Genomic DNA, 21,485 nt, shown 5'->3' on the forward strand with positions numbered 1-21,485 from the left:
TCCGCACCTCTTAAAAGTTTATTCGCATGCTGGCTGGGGAATTCTGGGTGCTGAATCCCACACATTCAGTCAAACCTCGTTGAATCTTCCTTCCTCCCACTTGTCTGATATAGTTGGAAGTCCCGCTGCTTAGGCAGGAAACCCTACACCACTTCAGACAAATGGTTATCCAACATCTTAAAAACTTCCAGTGTTGAAGCATTCACAACTTCTGGAGGCAAGTTGTTCCACTGATTAATTGTCCTCACTGTCAGGAAATTCCTCCTCAGTTCTAAGTTGCTTCTCTCCTTGATTAGTTTCCACCCATTGCTTCTTGTCTCAGGTGCCCTGGATAATGGCTTGACTCCCTCTTCTTTGTGGCAACCCCTGAGATATTGGAAGACTGCTATCATGTCTCCCCTAGTCCTTCTTTTCATTAAACTAGACCTACCCAGTTCCTGCAACTGTTCTTCATATACAATAGCAGAGTTGGAAGGGACCTTGGAGGTCTTCTAGTCCAACCCCCTGCCTAGGCAGGAAACCCTATACCATTTCAGACAAATGGCTATCCAACATCTTCTTAAAGACTTCCAGTGTTGGGGCATTCACAACTTCCCGGAGGCAACTTCTGTTCCACTGATTAATTGTTCTAACTGTCAGGAAGTTTCTTCTTAGTTCTAAGTTGCTTCTCTCCTTGATTAGTTTCCACCCATTGCTTCTTGTCCTGCCCTCGGGTGCCTTGGAGAATAGCTTGACTCCCTCTTCTTTGGGGCAACCCCTGAGATATTGGAAGACTGCTATCATGTCTCCCCTGGTCCTTCTTTTCATTAAAGTAGACCTACCCAGTTCCTGCAACCGTTCTTCGCATGTTTTAGCCTAAGCATCTTTGTTGCTCTTCTCTGCACTCTTTCGAGAGTCTCCGCATCTTTTCTACATTGATTTTCTGTTACATTTTTCTTTTCTTTCTTGCTAGCCTTCTGTTTTGTCCTGTTTTGTTTTTGCTCCACACAGCCTTAATTCCTTGGGATGGAAAGACGTTAAGAAGGGAAAAGTGGCCGAAATTAACTTTTATTTTCCTCTCTCTCCTTTTTTCCATTCGGCGTCTGAGCCCCAGGAAACTTTGAAGGAGTTACATTAAAAAAAAAAGAAAAAAAGGCGAATTGCCTGGTTGCAAATCAACCTTATGCTGTTCAGTCCAACTTTCCTGGCCACAAGGGATGGTTTAGCGTGCAATCAAGAGCCCCGGTGATGTTGATTTTAATTACAATCGGCTTACACAACAACTTTGCCCAAATTAAAGAAGCAGGCGTCCGGGGTTTTTTAATGTGTGGGCTGAAAGAGGAGGGGGGCAGGAGAGATGCCTTTGTGGTTTAAGAAATGAAGCACGTGATAGAGAAAGCATTTCGTGGGTTTCTCCACCTTTCCTGCTTGTTCTCTTTCAACCAATGACTTCTTCTGCTTCAACCTCAATAACACACCCTTCATGGTATTGGACCTGGGTACCTGAGAGACCGCCTGCTGCCAATTACCTCCCAAAGACCCATCAGATCCCACAGATTAGGCCTCCTCCAGGTTCCATCTACTGGCCAATGTCATCTGGCTACTACCCGTGGGAGGGCCTTGTCTGTGGCTGCTCCGGCCCTTTGGAACGAACTCCCCGTGGAGATTCGGACCCTCACCTCCCTCCAGGCTTTCCGCAAAGCCGTTAAAACCTGGCTGTGCCAGCAGGCCTGGGGTTGACGAATTCCCTTCCCCTCTCGAATTGTGTGACTGTTGACTGTCTTTTTAAATTCTTTTTGCACCTTGTTTTGTTGTATCCCTTCTTGTTTGCCCTCCCCCCTCGGGTTTGTTAGCCGCCCTGAGTCCCTCTGGGAATAGGGCGGCATATAAATACAATAAACCTTAAACTTTAAACCTTAAACACACGGGTAAACAATCGATAAAAACTCAAAGTAAACCACTCCAAACTCGATTGCAGAAAATATGACTTCAGCAACAGAGTGGTCAACGCCTGGAGTGCTCCACCCGACTTCGTTGTTACATCCCCCAAACCCCCATAACTTTAACCTTAAACTTTCTAACCATGAACCTCACCCATTTCCTAAGAGGTCCGTCAAGGGGGCGTGCATAAGCCCACCAGCGTGCCCACCGTCCCTGTCCTACTGTCCCAATTTATTTGTATTCCTTTGTTCATGTTTATACTTATGCCTGCCATCCTGTACATGTTTGACAAACTAACTAACTAACTAACTAACTAACTAACTAACTAAGTAACTAACTAACTAACTAACTAACTAACTAAAAAACTAAATAAATAGCTAAATAGCTAAATAACTAACTAACTAAATAACTAACTAAATAACTAACTAACTAACTAAATAACTAACTAAATGACTAAATAACTAAATAACTAAATAACTAAATAACTAAATAACTAAATAACTAAATAACTAAATAACTAAATAACTAAATAACTAAATAACTAAATAACTAAATAACTAAATAACTAAATAACTAAATAACTAAATAACTAAATAACTAAATAACTAAATAACTAAATAACTAAATAACTAAATAACTAAATAACTAAATAAACCAGGATTATAAAGAATAAACCACTGGTTAATTGTTCTAACTGTCAGGAAATTTCTCCTCGGTTCTAAGTTGCTTCTCTCCTTGATGGGTGGAAACTAACCAAGGAGAGAAGCAACTTAGAACTAATATATATATTTAAAATATGCCTTTCTCCTTCTCCCTAACCTTGGGAGTCCAGGTGAACTAATGGCCATGCTTTTAGCTGATGGCATAGCTCAGGAAACACCTCTGGAATTAGCCACTGGAATTCCTTGCTTGTAGACCAGACTGATTGCAGCCCCTGGCTGAGAATTTAAAAGGCAATAGGTCACATTCATAAGGGATATTAATCACCATCAGTTATTAGCCGCCGTGAGAGCAAAAAAAACAAGCTCATGCATATTCAGTAAGTCTCTGAATATTGTTAGTTGTCCTAACCGTAAAGCTTTGAAGTCCTCCTGGAAATGCCTAGTTAGTCACAGAGAATGACAAAGCTTCTTCATAATCCAAAGCTCTTCCCTCCTCAGGTTTGATGGATCAAAGGGGTAACCCAAACTTGAGAAGCATTGACAACAGCCAATGGCTTCATAGCCAGCCATCAACAACCAGAAGGCCACACACACAACAGATACCGTATAAATGCCACACACAGAATAGCCCAAAACAAACACACATACACACACACACAATGCTAGAGAGAAGTTCCCTGAGGATGGGGGCTGCAGCATGGGCCCGAAAGCTCGGAAGACAAAACCTCTGGTCCAGAGGTGGGTTCCTACCAGTTCGCACCTCTTCGGTAGAACCGGTTCATCAAATCTACCGAACCGGTTAGAAGAGGTTCCACCAGTGGACCCGGAAAGCAGGCCACACCTACAGAAGAGGGTCCAAAAATTTTTGAAACCCACCACTGACACACACACACAGAGAGAGAGACAGAAAGAGAGAAAGAGAGAAAGAGAAAGAAAGGAAGAAAGAAAAAAGAAAAAAGAAAAAAGAAAGAAAAAGAGTGAGAGAGATGAAAGAAAAAAAGAAAAAAGGGACAGAGAGACAAAATGAAGGAAAGAGAGGGGGGGGAAGAAAACACATGGCCGGCAAGCCACTCCCACCAGGTCACATGGCCGGCAAGCCACTCCCACAAAGGAGGCCACACCCACAGAGTAGGTTCCAAAACATTTTGAAACCCACCACTGCTCTGGTCCCTAGGAATGATCCAGATTTAGATTCTGCAATATTATAAGTTTTCCTCCATCAGCATCAGAGGTGGGTTGCTCCTGGTTCGGTCCAGTTCGGCCGAACCGGTAGTGGCGTTGGCGGTAGGCTCCGCCCACACACCCAGATGCTTCCATGCACGCTCAGAAGTGTTGGGTGTGAGCACAAGCCAACTGGTAGTAAACTGGTTAGCAACCCGCCACTGATCAGCCTGATAACGATCTGAGTCCCGAATGGGATGGGACGGAGATTTGGTAGGCGGAAGAAGACAGGAGATCTGAAGAAGTTGAGATCTGAAAAACGGGCCAGAACGAGAGGACGTTCCCACCCTCCCCTCCCCCCATCCTTAGGATTGCAAGGGACTTTGAGCTTGGAAGATTGGGGGGGCTGCTTCATCCCAGCCCCCTCCCTTCTATCAGCTCCTGCGATTCAGAATGGAGAGTGTGCAACTTTTCTGAGTAGATTATTATTATTATTATTATTTTAAGGAGACTCCCAAGTTGGCACTTTAAACCGGGAGTTAGAATTGCTGTCATTAACTCAGTGTCCCCATGGAGAATTTTGGAAAGTATCTATTGTTTATTTAGTTTAAATTGAATTGAAATTAATCTGGGGTTTTGTTTTTTTGCATGTGGGATACAGCTGTTGGGTGCGCCTCCTCTCAACATGCAGTTCATTGTTTCCTTTGGGGAAAGGAGTATGTGCAAAATGCCACAGCAGCTGGAGACTGGGAAGGTAGCTTGGACTAAGGGTTGAAGAACCAGGCCAGAAAGGTAGAGACTCCGGCTTCAAGTGCTGCCATGAAATCCAGCTAGGGGAAAGAAAGAAGGAAGGAAGGAAGGAAGGAAGGAAGGAAGGAAGGAAGGAAGGAAGGAGAGGAGAAGGAGGAGGAAGGAAAGAAGGAAAGAGAGGGAAAGGAAGGGAAAGGAAAGAAAGAAGGAAAGTGATGGGAAGGGGGGAAGAAAAGAGGAGGGGAAGGAAGGAAAGAAGGAAGGAGAGGGAGGGAGGGAGGGAAAAGAAGGAAAGAATGAAAGGAATGGGAAGAAAGGAAGGAAGGAAAGAGGAGGGAAAGGAAGGAAAGGAGGAAGAAGAGGGAAGGAAGGGGGAGAGGGGAAGGAAGGAAGACACAGAAAGGAGGAAGAAAGAAAGAAAGAAAGAAAGAAAGAAAGGACAGGGAGGAGAGGGAGGAGGAAGGAAAGAAGGAAAGGGAGGGGAAGGAAGGAAGGAGAGGGAAGGAGGGGAGGGAGGGAAAGAAGAAAGGGAGAGGAAGGAAGGAGGGAAAGAGGAGGGGAAGGAAGGAAAGAAGGAAGGAGAGGGTAGGAAAGGGGAAGGAAGGAAAGGAAGGAAGGAAGGAAGGAAGGAAGGAAGGAAGGAAGGAAGGAGAAGGAGATGTCTTCAGACAGTGCTGGCTCTTCAGCTTTGAAACGGAGATGAGCACCGCCCCCTGGAGTCGGGAACGACTAACACAGATGTGCTTTACCTTATCTGTAACTATGTTTGTCTGGGCACAATGGGAGTCATAACGCACGCCCCCCCCCCCCCCCAGACCCTGTTGATAGGCAGGGCTGAGCCAGGATGTGTTCTTCAGACTTCATATCTTCTCTTTAAATGTTCACACTCTGCATATTTTGTCAATGCATGCACACATGCAGATAGCCTCTGCCAAGGAGGTCTCGTAATGCTTTCCAGCTTCTCTAAACAGGGACCGTTTTATCTTCCGGGAGCTGATAAAGCCACATTCTCAAGACTTCTTGTCTCCATCCTAAGAGCCCTGGTTTCTTAGCTCCCCAGCTTCCTAGCAAGGTGACTTGTCTCCTTACCCCCTGACCTGGCTGGCCATTAGGAGGGCATTTGGCAGGTGCCCAATATTTGATTTCAAATAATTTAATAGCCCTTGTCATTGGGAGCTGCCCCACATTTTTTTTATTGAGGGATGTAGAGATTTTAGCAAAGGAAGGAAAGGAGGAAGGTGGAGAAGAAAGACAGAGAAAGGGAAGGAAGGAAGGAAGGAAGGAAGGAAGGAAGGAATTGGAGGATTTGGGTTTGGATTGTCTAAAGAAAAGAAGAATCATGGGTGACATGATAGCAGCATTCCAGTATTTGAGGGGCTGCCCCAAAGAAGAGGGGGACAAGCTATTCTCCAAAGCACCTGAAGGCAGGACAAGAAACAATGGTTGGAAACTAATCAAGGAGAGACGCAACCTGGAATTAAGGGGAAATTTCCTGACAGTTGAAACAATTAAGCAGTGGAACAACTTGCCTCCAGAAGTTGTGAAAGCTCCAACACTAGAAGCTTTTAAGAAGAGATTGGACAACCATTTGCCTGAAATACTATAGGTTCTTCTGCTTGAGCAGGGGGCTAGACTAGAAGACCTCCAAGGTCCCTTCCAGCTCTATTCTATTCTCCCTTCCAGCTCTGCTCTATTCTATTCTATTCTATTCTATTCTACTCTTTCCATATTCTGTTCTGTTCTGTTCTGTTCTGTTCTGTTCTATTCTACTCTACTCTACTCTACTCTACTCTACTCTACTCTACTCTACTCTCTATTCTATGGAAGGGAGGGAGGCAGGGACCGAGGAAGAATGGATTTTGACTGGAGAATGGACGAATAAATCCTTCCATTACCAACCATTCACTCAGACTGAAGAAGCTTTCTCGAAACATCTTCAGAGGAAAGAACAAATAAAAGTCCAGTTGCTTTTTGGAAAAGAAGCACCTTTTTAGGTGTATATACATACACTTAATATTATATGACATACTTATACCTATTGTTTCCATGGTTCTAACATACTTCTCTATACATTTAGAATAGAATAGAATAGAATAGCATAACAGAGTTGGAAGGGACCTTGGAGGTCTTCTAGTCCAACCCCCTGCCTAGGCAGGAAACCCTACACCATTTCAGACAAATGGTTATCCAACATCTTTTTGAAAACTTCCAGGGTTGGAGCATTCACAACTTCTGGAGGCAAGCCGTTCCACTGATTCATTGTTCTCACTGTCAGGAAATTCCTCCTCAGTTCTAAGTTGCTTCTCTCCTTGATTAGTTTCCACCCATTGCTTCTTGTCCTGCCCTCTGGTGCTTTGGAGAATAGCTTGACTCCCTCTTCTTTGGGGCAGCCCCTGAGATATCGGAACATGTATCATTTTATATATTTTGATTTACACTTTTGTACAATCTGGTAGTAATATTGCTTACAATACGTATTCTTCTATATAGCTTTATACCTGTGCTTATTTCTGGCTTGCTGGTCATTCCTTCATCATTGATTTTCTAATCTTTGCATCTGTTATCTAACCAATTGTACCTTAAGTCCCATATTGAATGATATTCTGTTTCTTCTTTGTCTTTAATTTCCATCGTGAACCCTATGAATTCCCAACTTTTATTTGCTTTTGTGTCGGCGTTTCTTTGGCTTCCGGATGGCAGAACGCACGATGTTTGTTGACTGCTGAGGAAGGCACCATGTGCCCTTATGTTAATAAGGAGGCATATTTTACCCGTGCCAGCTTTCACAGACTGAGCCATGTGTTCCCTTCTGGCTTGGCACGGTTGCCCTTCTGTGGGTTTTGTTGGCCCAGACGAGGCCTTCCCAAGCATGTTGGTTGAGAGAAGCCAAAGAGAAAAGAGGGTTAGAAGCATCCAGGAAGTTCTGAATGTGGAATTCACTTCTGCCATTGATCGAAAGCTAAAGTTCCCCCTTTCTGTTATTTTGTCTATCAACCTCACCCAATTCCTAAGAGGTCCCATCTATTTGTATTCATTCCCTTTGTTCATGCCCATGTTTATACTTATACCTGTTAGAATAGAATAGAATAGAATAGAATAGAATATGGAAAGAATAGAATAGAATAGAATAGATTAAGGAATAGAGTAGAGTATAGAATATAGTAGAATAGAATACGATAGGATAGAATAGGATAGAATAGGATAGAATAGGATAGGATAGAATAGAATAGAATAGAATAGAATAGAATACAACAGATTAAGGAATAGAGTAGAGTATACAATATAGTAGAATAGAATAGAATGTTTCCCTAAGTAAGCCGATGTAAACCTGCCTATTAATCCATTTCCCAGTTGTGAATTATAATTACCTTGACATCCTGCCTCAATCTTCTGTTGGACTTCCAATTTAGGTGTTTGTGGAAACATGAAGGCTGTGGAATCTTAATTTCTCTTGCTGGGATAACCAAATGCACAGGTACAGTATAGGTGGTACCTGGCTCAATAGCAGTAACTGTGAGAGGGATCTTGGAGTCCTAGTGGGCAACCATTGAAATATTAGTTAGCCATGGGGCAGCAGCTGCCAAAAAAGCCAACCCAGTTCTAGGCTGCATCAACAGAGGGATGGAATCAAATCAAGTGACTTGTTAATACCCCTTTATAATGCCTTGGTAAGACCACACTTGGAATACGGCATTCAGTTTTGGTCGCCACGATGTACAAAAGATGTGGAGACTTTAGAGAAGAGCAACAAAGATGCTTATTGGGACTGGAGGCTAAAACATATGAAGAACGGTTGAACTAGGTATGTCTACTTTAATGAAAAGAAAGGCTAGGGGAGACATGATAGCAATCTTCCAAACTCTCAGGGGCTGCCCCAAAGAAGAGGGAGTCAAGCTATTCTCCAAAGCACCTGAAGGCAGGACAAGAAGCAACGGGTGGAAACTAATCAAGGAGAGAAGCAATTTAGAACACTTCTGTCTATTCCCCCCTCCCATCAACTATACTAATGAAAACAACATAATGAAATAAGAGAAAGTGTGGCAGGCCAAAATTCTAAAAGGAATATAATTGCAGGCCTGACAATTAGATCAAGAAGGGAAAAGGGAAAAGGCATCGATTTATTCATTTATCTATTCCCCAAATGTCCATCCCACTAGTGCCAAGGCTCTGGGTGATCGTTAGTGTAAGAAAACTGGGAATGAAGAGAGAACTCAACCTCCTGAAAAATTCAGACTCTACTAATTAAAAATGACTGTACTCTCCGATAACTAATATCAAGCCAGGCACCAAAATCCAATATGAAGCATTCCCAGCAGCCCCTTAATTTTGAAAAGCTTGTCAGAAGTTGGCAGTTTTTAGCAAAAATCAGCAAGTTGGGTGGTGGTGGTGGTGGGGTAATTGGACCTCTGGGGCAAGGTGTTCCATAAGGATAGTTTGGAGGGGGGGGGAGAAATAGAGACTTTGTATTTATTAGTTTGTCAAACATGTACGAGATAACAGGTATGAATATAAACATGGACATGAATGAAAGAAATAGGTATGAATAAATGGGGACCAATCTCTTTATTGAATTCAGACTACAAGCTGTTTGCATCTATACTAGCTGAGAGACTTAAAAAATATTTAAATGGCTTCATCCACTCAGATCAAAATGGCTTTTTACCTAAAAGACAAATTAAAGACAATATGAGAATGATTTTGAATACCTTGGAATACTATGAGGCCCATCCTGAATAAATGGGGACAGTAGGACAGGGACGGTAGACCCCCCAGGTGCGTTTATGCCCCCTTACAGACCTCTTAGGAATGGGGTGAGGTCCACGGTGGACAGTTTGAGATTGTGGGGGGTTTGAGGATGTAACAACGGAGTCAGGTAGAGCATTCCAGGCGTTGACCACTCTGTTGATGAAGTAATATTTTCCGCAATTGAATTTGGAATGTTTTACTTTGAGTTTGCATCAATTGTTTGCCCATGTATCTCATCTCCACTTCAAAGCTGAAGAGCCACCATTGTCCGAAGATGCCTCTGTGGTCATGTGGCCGGCATGACTCAATGCTAAAGGTGCATGGAACGCGGTTCCCGTCCCACCAAAGGTGGCTCCTAATTTTGACGTGCTTTCAAACTGCTAAGTTGGCAGAAGCTGGGACGAGTCACTGGAGCTCACTCCGTTACGCGGCGCTGGGGATTCGAACGGCCAAATTGCTGACCTTTCTGATTGACAAGCTCAGCGTCTTCCCTATATGACCAGAATAGGACCATTTATCTGTTCTTCAAAGTCCAGCAGTGGCTAGCTTTCGCAATAGCAATAGCAGTTAGACTTATATACCGCTTCATAGGGCTTTCAGCCCTCTCTAAGCGGTTTACAGAGTCAGCATATCGCCCCCACAGTTTGGGTCCTCATTTTACCCACCTTGGAAGGATGGAAGGCTGAGTCAACCCTGAGCCGGTGAGATTTGAACCGCCAAACTGCAGATAGCAGTCAGCTGAAGTGGTTGCAGTACTGCACTCTAACCACTGCGCCACCTCGGCTCTTTATTTATCAGGCTTTATTGAAACGGCGGCTTGTCGTGTCAGCCTATGGTTGATATTATCAGCGGCTCCTTGCAATGGAGGGAAATAAGACTCGGCGTGTTCCTTGAAAGGATTATAGTGTCATCAAAACGAAAATAATCCAGGATGAATTTTGCAAAATGTTAGGAAGGCTTTGTTTTGTTAAAAGCTTCCCACAGTTGCAAAAATTTCCAGCAGACTGCAAAATCTGTAAAGTTATTTTGTTGACTTGGGCCTCTGTCTCCCAGTTGGGTCTCTCGTCATCGGACAAAAACAGGGGACAAGGTTCTGTTGAGCAGAATTATATTAAAGTAGCAGAAGAGGTAATCTGTAACTATCTAGGTCAGTGTTTCTCAACCTTGGCCACTTGAAGATGTCTGGACTTCAACTCCCAGAATTCCCCAGCCAGCTTGGAAAGATGGTTTATTGGTGGACAGGGCCACATGGCTTGAGCCCTGACCAGAAAAGGTGATCGCATGTTTCAATGTTGGTGGAGAAGAAGAGAAGGGCTGAGGGAGGGGCTTGCTAGGCTTTTTATACCCTGTTTAGTCCCACCTCTCTGTTTCCTGTTCCTATGTAAGAAATGTATTCTGATTGGTTGTCAGACTCCCATGGTGCCATGCAGGGGGCTACTCTCTAGGCTGTGATGAATTCAGGTATAGATGAGTTCTCAGATGCCATGTGGAGAGTTGAGTAATATCCCTTCCCCCAGCAGCTGCAGTGGGGAAGTCTTTATTATGTAAAGTGGGCTAGCCTGGCCTTCTCAATGGCCTATTGACAAAGTGGGGATGGGCAGGAAGCTACAGGAAACTATTCGGTTTTTTTAAAGCATGTTTCTTTCTTTTCACATCCCAGAGAAATATTCTGCCTTTTCAATATTTCCTAGGATATTTCATTTTTCTGGGAGAGGGCTGGGTGATAACTTCCCACCGTGCTAACTAACTAACTTGCGACCCTTTTCAGTGTTTTTAGTAAGTGCAGAAGGGAGATGAAGGGGCTTCTTCTTAAAAGTTGGGAGGATGGAATTAAATCTAAATCAAGTTAAAAAAAAACAACAACCCACAAATCCAGTCTGGAATTTCCTTAGAAAGATGTAATTTTTCTTTTCTTTCTTGGCACGAGAATCGAAAGAATACGAAGCGAGCATCTCTTTTAAGAGGCTTTCGCCTTTATGATGAGAACTGCTTTGGAAAGAACTGAGCGCAATGTTGCCAAATGTGGTTCCATGACTAATTGATAGCTGAGCCGAGGGATTTAATGCAGCTCATATCTGTCCCAGAGCATTAAAGAGGATGAGCTCAAAGGGAATGGCAGCGAAGTACGTTTCCTTGGGACAGGAGGCCTTGCCGTTGAAGTGACTGTCTGCTCTCGTTGGGATACGATGCAGTGACAGGTGTTCAGCGTTGCAAATACCACGTAGAATCAGATCAGAATCGAAGGCAAAACTATGCTTAAAGTTCCATTTTATTTTATTTTTTTAATTTTATTTTATTTTATCAATTTCATATATACATTCACAATTATATGATCTCATAACTGTTATTAATAATATGTATTTATAACAATTTTTCCCTACTGTTAACAATATACTTGAAGATTGCTTTTTTAACATCCCATAGATCCATCTTATCTTACAACGGTCCTACTTCTTCTTCCCTCCCTCCCTCTTTCCTTCCCTCGTTTCTTCTCTCCTACTCCCCTTCCTTCCCTCCCTCCTTCCCCTTCCCTCCTTCTCTCCTTCCCTCCTTTCTTTTCTCCTTCTCTCCTTCCTTTCCCCCTTCCTTTCCTCCTTCCTTCCCCCCTTCCTTCTCTCCTACATTCCCTCCTTTCTTCCCCCCTTCCTTCTCTCCTTCCTTCCTTCCTTCCCTCCTTTCTTCTCTTCTCTCCTTCCTTCCCTCCTTCCTTCCCTCCTTCCTTCCCTCCCTCCTTCCCTCCTTCCTACCCCCCTTTCTTCTCTTTCTTCTCTCCTGCCTTCCTTCCTCCTCTCCTTTCCCTTCTCTCCTTCCCCTTCCTCCCCTTTACCCTTCCCCTCTTCTTCCCATTCCTCCCCTCTTTCCTACTCTTACATTCCCTCCCATTCTTCCTCTGCCTTTCCCTTTCTCCTATTCCTCTCCTTTCTCCTCTCCTTCCTATCTTTTAAAGTTCCAATTTAATAAAGGAGGCATGTTGGCACATAGCTGTGGGATCCCAACTCTGGAAGTTTCATCAGAATCCCACCCAGTTGAAAGTTCATGATCTTGTCCCCACACCCACAATCCATCACATGGTCCAATCTTCTCCTTCCACACTGACGTCTCCACCCAGCTGCTTCCGGTCAGGTGTCAAAGTACGGAGACAAAGGATGACCTTGGCTTCTAGTAAAGAATGAAAACAATACATTCCACAATCCTACTCCTGTCTATTCCCCCCTCCCATCGACTATACAAATAAAACAGCATAATGAAATAAGAGAAAGTGTGGCAGGCCAAAATTCTAAAAGGAATATAAATGCAGGCCTGACAGACAGGTCCCTCGTGCATCTCCTTGAGTTTGAGTAGCTACCCAGGGTGCCCGCTGGTCGACCTTCTTGATTTCTGTGGGATTGGGTGGGATTGACAACAACTCCCATCATTCATGCTGGGTAGGAATTATTAAAATGTAAAAGTAAAGGTTCCCCTCGCAGATACGTATGTGCTAGTCGTTCCCGACTCTAGGGGGCGGTGCTCATCTCTGTTTCAAAGCCGAAGAGCCAGCGCTGTCCGAAGACGTCTCCGTGGTCATGTGGCTGGCATGGCTCAACACTGAAGGCGCATGATACGCTGTTCCTTTCCCACCAAAGGTGGTCCCTATTTTTTGCATTTTTACAAGCTTTTGAACTGCTAGGTTGGCAGAAGCTGGGACAAGTCACGGGGGCTCACTCCGTGAACTAGGGATTCGAACTGCCAAACTACTGACCTTTCTGATCAGAGCCACTGAGCCACCGCATCCTTTAGGAAGGAAGATGGAGAAGACAGAGAGAGAGAGAAGGGGAAGACAGGCGAGGGAGGGAGAGAAGGAAGGAAGATGGAGACAGAGAGAGAGAGAAGGGGAAGACAGGCAAGGAAGGGAGAGAAGGAAGGGAGGAAGGAGGGAGGGAAGGGAGGGAGGAGGGAAGGAAGGAAGGAAGGAAGGAAGGAAGGAAGGAAGGAAGGAGGGAGAAAGGGAGAGAATTTGTCTCATTCTAAATTAGTTTCTGGTATGTAACCAAATTTGGCTCCATGAAGTTGGCTTGAATTTCAGTCCAAATTAGCCCTAGAAACATCGGGAGGTAATGGAATAAAAGTGCATGGGAAGATTAATTCCTGGGGGGGGGAAAGAAAGAGTTTTAGCTTCCCCAGAGGCTCCATTTGGGACTGGGAAAAAAATTAATCTGAGAACTTTCAGCTCAGCCCTACTAAAAAAAAAAGAAAAACACAGCAAAACCCTCCAGATTACCTGGAATTAATGTGGCTTTTGTGACTGATATTAATATTTCAGAGTGTTGCCCCTTGACATGGCTGGAGATAAATCTGTATAATATTTCCCTGGTTGTGAAACATTGAAGAAATACTTGCTGACCAAGATTTATATGGATGCAATTATAAATCGGCAGCAAAACAAAAATCCATTTAAAAAAGAAAGAAAGAGAGTCTGTTGCATTAAAGTTTTCTTTTTATTTGGGTAAATTAGTCTACTTTTAATCTCCTTTTTTTTCCAATATTAAGGAATGATGCAAATGTCTGTGGGCTTTTATCTGAGGAAGTAAGCAAGCCGAACAATGGAACAGCAATGTGAAAAATTGGGACAAAATGTTCTGGATAATATCATGCATTATTCTTTCATTTGCAGCTACACAGATTCTTTGTAGACAAACACACACAAAAATATCTAGCAGGACTAGGTAACTTCATAGGAAATGTTTATTGTGACCTACTTTATCCTATAGCTTAAATAGAGCTTATATATGCATGTATTAAAAACACCATCGTTAGCGCTCATCTTCAAACGTAAAAATGCAAACCAGCATAAAGGAAAAAAGGAAAAAAGAATGACAAATTAAAAAGGACCAAAATATACTTCAAACAAATCTAACAAATGTGACTTACGACTTTATTTCATTGCAGAAATATTAGCCATACAGCCCACCTTTCTCGGAGTTTAAACAAAGTAGCCCAAACTACAAAATATCTTAAAGTATCCATAGTCAACGTACGGGAAAAAAACCAGTATTTGTAAAATGTAATTTCATCTAAAAAGGTAGTAAGTGATAAGAGGAAAATTAAGATCAATTGTTGTGGGAATTGTTAAGATCAATTGTTGTTGGAAAGGGGGAAGAAAGCTAACCCTGAGAGGAAGTTCTTAAACTAAATGTTGTCAGCGTTCCAAGTATCATGTAGAATTAAATCGGAGTCCAAGGCTTCCCGATCCTTAAAGTTCCAATTTAATAAAGCAGACATCTCAGTACATCTGTGTAAATCCCAATTCTGGAAATGACATCAGAATCCCACCCAGTTAATAGCAATAGCAGTTAGACTTATATACCGCTTCCTAGGGCTTTCAGCCCTCTCTAAGCGGTTTACAGAGTCAGCATATTGCCCCCACAGTCTCACCCACCTCGGAAGGATGGAAGGCTGAGTCAACCTTGAGCTGGTGAGATTTGAACCGCCGAACTGCAGTTTAGCAGTCAGCTGAAGTGGCTGCAGTACTGCACTCTAACCACTGCACCACCTCGGCTCAATGTTCATGATCTTGTCCCCACACCCACAATCCATCACATGGTCCAATCTTCTTCTTCCACGCTGGCGTCTCCACCCAGCTGCTTCCGGTCAGGTGTAAAAGTGCGGAGACAAAAGATGACCTTGAGCTTCTAGTAAAGAATGATAACAATACATTCCACAATCCTACTCCTTTCTATTCCCTCTTCCCATCAACTATACCTATGAAACAGCATAATGAAATAAGAGAAAGTGTGGCAGGCCAAAATTCTAAAAGGAATATAATTGCAGGCCTGACAAATGTATGCACAGATGGATCTTGGTTCTTAATTTCTAAGTGGAGTCCTTGGTGCTCTCTGAGCTTGGTGGTTTTCTTGCAGACGTTCCATGACCCAACTAGGTAACATCATCAGTGCTAGAAGGGAGTGGGGTTTGCAGTGTGGAGGAGGACTGTAGGGACCTTGGTGCTCTCTGAGCTTGGCTGTTTTCTTGCAGACATTTCAGTACCAAACTCAGTAATATCATCAGTGCTAGAAGGGTGTGGGGTTTGCTACTTTCTGACTCTGATCATGTTACCTAGTTGGATCATGAAACGTCTCCAAGGAAACAACCCAGCTCAGAGACCATCAAGGACCACAAAAATCAACGCAGAGCCCCAAATATTCCCCTCCATCGGTTATTTCTAGGTGTTCCCTTGCTGTCATTTGTCCAATTGGTGGACAAAATGGGTGCCTTCCTTGGGTCTTAGATCCCCCTGGTGCCTCCTTTCTCATTGACCGACGTCTCCGTCTTTCCCTCTAGGTTCTACTGGGACCTCACCATGTTGCTCCTCATGGTTGGGAATCTGATCATCATTCCAGTCGGCATCACCTTCTTCAAGGACGAGAACACCACGCCGTGGATTGTCTTCAATGTGGTCTCCGATACCTTCTTCCTCATTGACCTGGTGCTCAATTTCCGCACGGGGATTGTGGTGGAAGACAACACGGAGATCATCCTGGACCCCCAGAGGATTAAGATGAAGTATCTCAAAAGCTGGTTTGTGGTGGATTTTATCTCGTCCATTCCGGTGGACTACATCTTCCTGATCGTGGAGACCCGCATCGATTCGGAGGTCTATAAGACAGCCCGAGCGCTGCGGATTGTCCGCTTCACCAAAATCCTCAGCCTCTTGAGGCTCCTACGACTCTCTCGGCTCATCCGCTACATTCATCAGTGGGAAGAGGTAAGTAAAGACGGAACTGCCGTCCTAAGCGGAGCAAAAGGAAGAGGTGGGGACGGATCTATATTCTAAGGGTGGAATATATTGAACATGGATGGGATCTATTTATACCGATTTCACACAAGGAAGGCCCTGAAGATGTCGTCACTATAAGCCAGGGGTCGGCAACCTTAAACACTCAAAGAGCCACAAAGGTCCTAACCAGAAGCTTCCTGTTAATTCTAGAGCTGACCGGAAGTCCAGTTCCCCCACCATAGAGTCTCTTCCTAGCATGGCGTCCTTTTTCCTCTGCTGATCAGAAGTCCAGTTCCCCACCATAGAGTCTCTTCCTAGCATGGCGTCCTTTTTCCTCTGCTGATCAGAAGTCCAGTTCCCCCACCATAGAGTCTCCTAGCACAGTGTCCTTTTTCCTCTCTGACTGGAAGTCCAGTTCCCCCACCATAGAGTCTCTTCCTAGCGTGGCGTTCTTTTTCCTCTGCCAACCGGAAGTCCAGTTCCCCCACCATAGAGTCTCTTCCTAGCATGGCGTTCTTTTTCCTCTGCCAACCGGAAGTCCAGTTCCCCCACCATAGAGTCTCTTCCTAGCGTGGCGTCCTTTTTCCTCTGCCAACCAGAAGTCCAGTTCCCCCACCATAGAGTCTCTTCCTAGCATGGTGTCCTTTTTCCTCTGCTGACTAGAAGTCCAGTTCCCCCACCATAGAGTCTCTTCCTAAAATGGCGTCCTTTTTCCTTTTACCAGCCGGCGACAAGGAGCCACAGCAGAGGCTGTGAAAGAGCCGCATGTGGCTCCGGAGCCTTTACCTTTAGCTCCTTAATATGCTGCAAAAATCCGGTTCCAGGAACGAATATCCCAGAGGACCACAATGTAGGTCTCACAATGGTTTGCTTAGCCTTGCAGACGTCACCTTTCCGCTTCGCTCTATTCTCTGGTGGGGCCAGTTGTTTCTTCCTGTCCCTCCCCTCCTCCCCAGAAGCTGCAATCTGGCTTTCCACCAGAGCTAGGACAGTGTCTGGTTGCTGAAAAGGCTAATGGAGGGATGGGTAGCGCATAATAGGCTAAAAATCCAAGGTAAATATTTGACTAGCTTCATTGCTGCAATATGGAGCGAGGGTGACGACAGGAAAGTGAAGTGGATTTTACCGGGCTAATCTTGGTAACCGCGGTTTGAATTCCACGGGGGGTTCTGTGATTAGGGAACTTGATAAGGGGCAGATGGATATCGCCCAGAGATAATAAAATTGAATAAGCTTCATGGGCGGATTTAAGAAAGAACATAAAAGGATTGGGGCGCAGTAGCTCAGAGGCTAAGATGCCGAGCTTGTCGATCAGAAAGGTCGGCAGTTCGGCGGTTCGAATCCCTAGTGCTGTCTAACGGAGTGAGCTCCCGTCTCTTGTCCCATCTTCTGCCAAATCTTAAATCCTATTGCTACAATACGATGGCATCTTACCATTTTGCATCGTTAATGTCTTTTTCCAGAGTAGCCTAACTCAGTTGGCAGGCAGCTGTTTTTCTGTAAAAGGAGAGAATGACATTCGCAAACTGTGTGAAGGTGGGAAAATGATAGAGAAAGCTGATTAACCAGGCAATGTTACAATTAATGAAGGAGTTGTCAAGCAATTATTCATAGCCGGTGGAGGACAGATTAATCGTTCATCAACTGATGTCGTATTTTGCCGGAATTGAGAGTTTCGGTTGAGTTCTTTTCCGTTGCACGTGAAATAACCAGAGACCAAAGCAGAGAAATGTTATTTTCAGGGGTGGTAAGGATTCTCCCAGGAGAGACAGTTAAGTGTAGTGGTTAAGACACCAGCCTAGAAACCAGGGGACTGTGAATTCTAGTCCTGTCTTAGACACCGATACAGAAATGTGACCTTGGGACAGTGAGTCTCAGTCCTAGGAAGAAGGAGGCAAACCACATCTGAAATCTTGCCAAGATACCTTCAGGGATTATCCAGTCACTAGAAGTCAAGACACGCACACACTCACACACACACACACACACACACACCTTCTCAATTTCAAAGTTACCAAGAAGTCACAAAGTAGCTGAGTTTATTTCATTTCATTTGTTTAGTTTGTCGAACATGTGCAAGATAACAGGTATAAGTATAAACATGGATATGAATGAAAGATATGAGTACAAATAAATGGGGACAGTAGGACAGGGACGGTGGGCACGCTGGTGGGCTTATGCACGCCCCCTTTACGGACCTCTGAGGAATGGGGTGAGGTCCACGGTGGACAGTTTGAGGTTGAAGCTGTGGGGGTTTGAGGCTGTAACAACAGAGTCGGGCAGAGCATTCCAGGCGTTGACCACTCTGTTGCTGAAGTCACATTTTCTGCAATCGAGTTTGGAGCGGTTTACCTTGAGTTTGTATCGATCGTTTGCCCGTGTATTATTGAGGTTGAAGTAGTTGTTGACAGGTAGGACGTTGTAGCAGACAATTTTATGTACTACACTTAGGTCAGACCGTGGGTTCCAGCTTATCCAAGCCCAAAGTTTTGCCCTGGTGACATCAGGGATTCTGTTGTGAGCAGAGGTGTGGAGGACTCCGGACTCTCTCGATTGCATTAATGTCCGATAGACAGCGTGGATTCCAGGCAGGCGAGCTGTATTCGAGGATTGGTCTGGCAAAGGTTTTGTATGCCCTTGTTTTCCCGTACAATGTTACGGGAGAAGGAGCTTCGCAAGATTAGGTTAACAAACCCTTAGTGCCTTCTTGGTTTGTCAACCCAAGAATCTAAAAAAGGAGCCCATTTCTACCTTGTATACAACTTCAGTTCTAAAGCAAAAGGTTCGGTGCCAATCTGGTCATTATGTGAAAAAAAGAGCTATTGTGAAGCCCTCGGTGCTCTCCGAAGCTGGTTGTTTGCTGGCAGATATTTCGTTACCTGACAAGGTAACATAATTGCTCCTTGTTTATGTACAGTCATTTGCCCAGCTGGTGTTGATGTGGATGTGGTTTTCTCCTTGGTAGTTCCTTGATTAGGATATTGTTTTGTGCTTGTTTGTCTGGTGTTAATCCCTGCTTATTTGTAGGCTGCTGGAGAGGATGCGTGGGGGTCTTTTTGTTTCCTTTTTATTTGTTTATTTTGATTGACTGACTGATTTGTAATCCTGCCTTCATTAGTTTTACAAATAACTCAAGGCAGTGAACATATCCACTTTTCTCCTCTTCTTTTGCCTATAACAACAACAACCCTGTGAAGTGGGTTTGGCTGAGACAGTGACTGGCCCAAAGTCTCCCAGCTGGCTTTTGTAGCTAAGGTGGGATTAGAACTCACCATCTCCTGGTGTTTTGCCCAAAGTCAGCCTTCCTACTTTCATGGCTAAGGCAGGACTTGAACTCACCGTCTCCTGGTTTGTAAGCTTTTTAACCACTAGGCTAAACTGGCTCATATTTGTAGGTCTGGCGTTATGTGATTTTCACTTTCTTTTCTACTGCACTATTTTGGGGGTATTTATCAGAAGTAATAGAATGGTTTATATGCGTATCCCACCCCAAAACAATGGGAAACAGAGGTGTCAACATTTAATCCTTCTCTGTTTGGGACTTAAGGTGCCAAAAAGATTTGGGCTAGGTGGGGGGGGGATTCAGCAGGATCTGACAGATTCTGGAGAACCGGTAGCGGAAATTTTGAGTAGTTCGGAGAACCGGCAAATGCCACCTCTGGCTGGCCCCAGAGTAGGGTAGGGAGGGAATGATTTTGCAGTATCCTTCCCCAGGAGTGGGGAAGGAAGGGAGATTTTGCAGTATACTTCCCCTGGAGTGGGGAGGGAAGGGAGATTTTGCAGTATCCTTCCCCTGGAGTGGGGATGGAAGGGAGATTTTGCAGTATCCTTCCCCAGGAGTGGGAAGGGAAGGGAGATTTTGCAGTATCCTTCCCCTGGAGTGGGGAAGAAAGGGAGATTTTGCAGTATCCTTCCCCAGGAGTGGGAAGGGAAGGGAGATTTTGCAGTATCCTTCCCCTGGAGTGGGGAAGAAAGGGAGATTTTGCAGTATCCTTTCCCAGGAGTGGGGAAGAAAGGGAGATTTTGCAGTATCCTTCCCCAGGAGTGGGGAAGGAAGGGAGATTTTGCAGTATCCTTTCCCTCGACTGGGAAAGGAAGGGAGATTTTGCAGTATCCTTCCCCTGCCACGTCCACCAAGCCACACCTACAGAAGTGGTAGTAAAAAAAAATTGAATGTCACCACTATTTGGGGGTGATAATTTGTGCATGGAGCCTTCCTCTCCATTAACGCCTTTAGCCGATCAGAGAGCTGGAAGCCATCTCCAGTTCTGAAGTCCAGTTTTGTCCCGGGGTTGTCCATCAAGAGGTGTGAAGGTTTAATAGGGGATATCCATGTGGATCAAATTATTATTTTCCCCAGCACCACTGTGAAAATAAGCCCCTAAGAGACACTCGGTAGAAACATAATTATCATCCTGTTTGCCAGATGAATGAATTCAGGTTAAGCTCACAGAGGAGGCAACTTCGTTATTTCCATTCGCCGGCGAAGTAGCCTTCACTAGGGAGGTCCTCAACTTGTGACCACAACCGATCCCCAAATTTACGCGGGCGAGAACATTGGCGAAGCGCATTTTGTCCCATTTCATTTTTCCTCCCACGTCCGTTAAGACAAATCCCTGCGGTTGTTAAGCGAGTCCCACGGTTGTTAAGTGAATCCGGCTGCCCCGTGGAGTTTGCTTGCTAGGGCGGTCGCAAAAGGGGATCGCAGGTGACCGCCCCCCTCCCCGGGATGCAGTGACCGTCATAATTGTGAGTCGGTTTGCAGGCATCCGAATCTAAATAAATCGTGCGGCCGTGGGGTGGGGGGAATGCTGCAACGGTCGTCAGTGTGAAACAGTGTCGTAAGTCGCTTTTTTCAGTGCCGCAACTTTGAATTGTCACTATGTGAAATGGTCATAACTCAGAGCCTACCCGTATATGATGGTTTAACACCTGGAAATGCTTGCAGGGTGTAAGGAAGCCATTTCAGAGTGGGAAGACTCTGAAAAACAAAATAGATAAAATCTCTGAAATTCCTCTGTTGTTTCTTCTTTCTTGAAGAAGAGAGAAGCATTTTTAAATATTTTAACAGATGAACAGAGTTTGAAGGGACCTTGTTGGTCATCTAGTCCAACCCCCCGCCCAATCAGGAGACCCGGCACCATTTTAATTTCACATTGAGTAATAAAGCCGCAATTTAAGGGCATTTCCTTGTCAAAAGGGTTAAAAAAAACAGTCCCGTTTTCAGCAGTCATGCTACAGGTCACCTCGACTTACGAACGGTTCATTTTGCAACGGTCCGAAGGGACAACAGCGCTGAAAGAAGTGACTTACGACCAGTCCTCACACTTACAACAATCGCGACATCCCCCTCCCCCACAGTGACACGGTCAAGGTTTAGGTGCGTTTACAGTGGGTCACCGGATCACGTGCTTCGCGATCTTCCCAGGCATGCAAAATCGACAGGGAAACCCCGTGATTCACTTAAGGGCAGTGTGATTCGCTTAATGACA

The 21,485-nt window shown here is 44.6% G+C and overlaps 1 protein-coding gene across 1 annotated transcript in view; it reads left to right on the top strand.

Moving 5' to 3' along the window:
* The window catches only part of HCN4 (hyperpolarization activated cyclic nucleotide gated potassium channel 4), a 58,601-nt gene that overhangs the window by 2,306 nt on the left and 34,810 nt on the right, over nucleotides 1-21,485 (top strand). The window contains exon 2 of the mRNA XM_087703626.1: nucleotides 15,558-15,981. Within this exon, the coding sequence (XP_087559752.1) occupies nucleotides 15,558-15,981 (424 nt within the window). The remainder of the gene's footprint in view (nucleotides 1-15,557; nucleotides 15,982-21,485) is intronic.

The sequence above is a fragment of the Thamnophis sirtalis genome, unplaced genomic scaffold, assembly GCF_051295495.1.
Source record: "Thamnophis sirtalis isolate CommonGarterSnake01/CBP01778 unplaced genomic scaffold, rThaSir2_p1.2 scaffold_2, whole genome shotgun sequence".
NCBI lineage: Eukaryota > Metazoa > Chordata > Lepidosauria > Squamata > Natricidae > Thamnophis > Thamnophis sirtalis.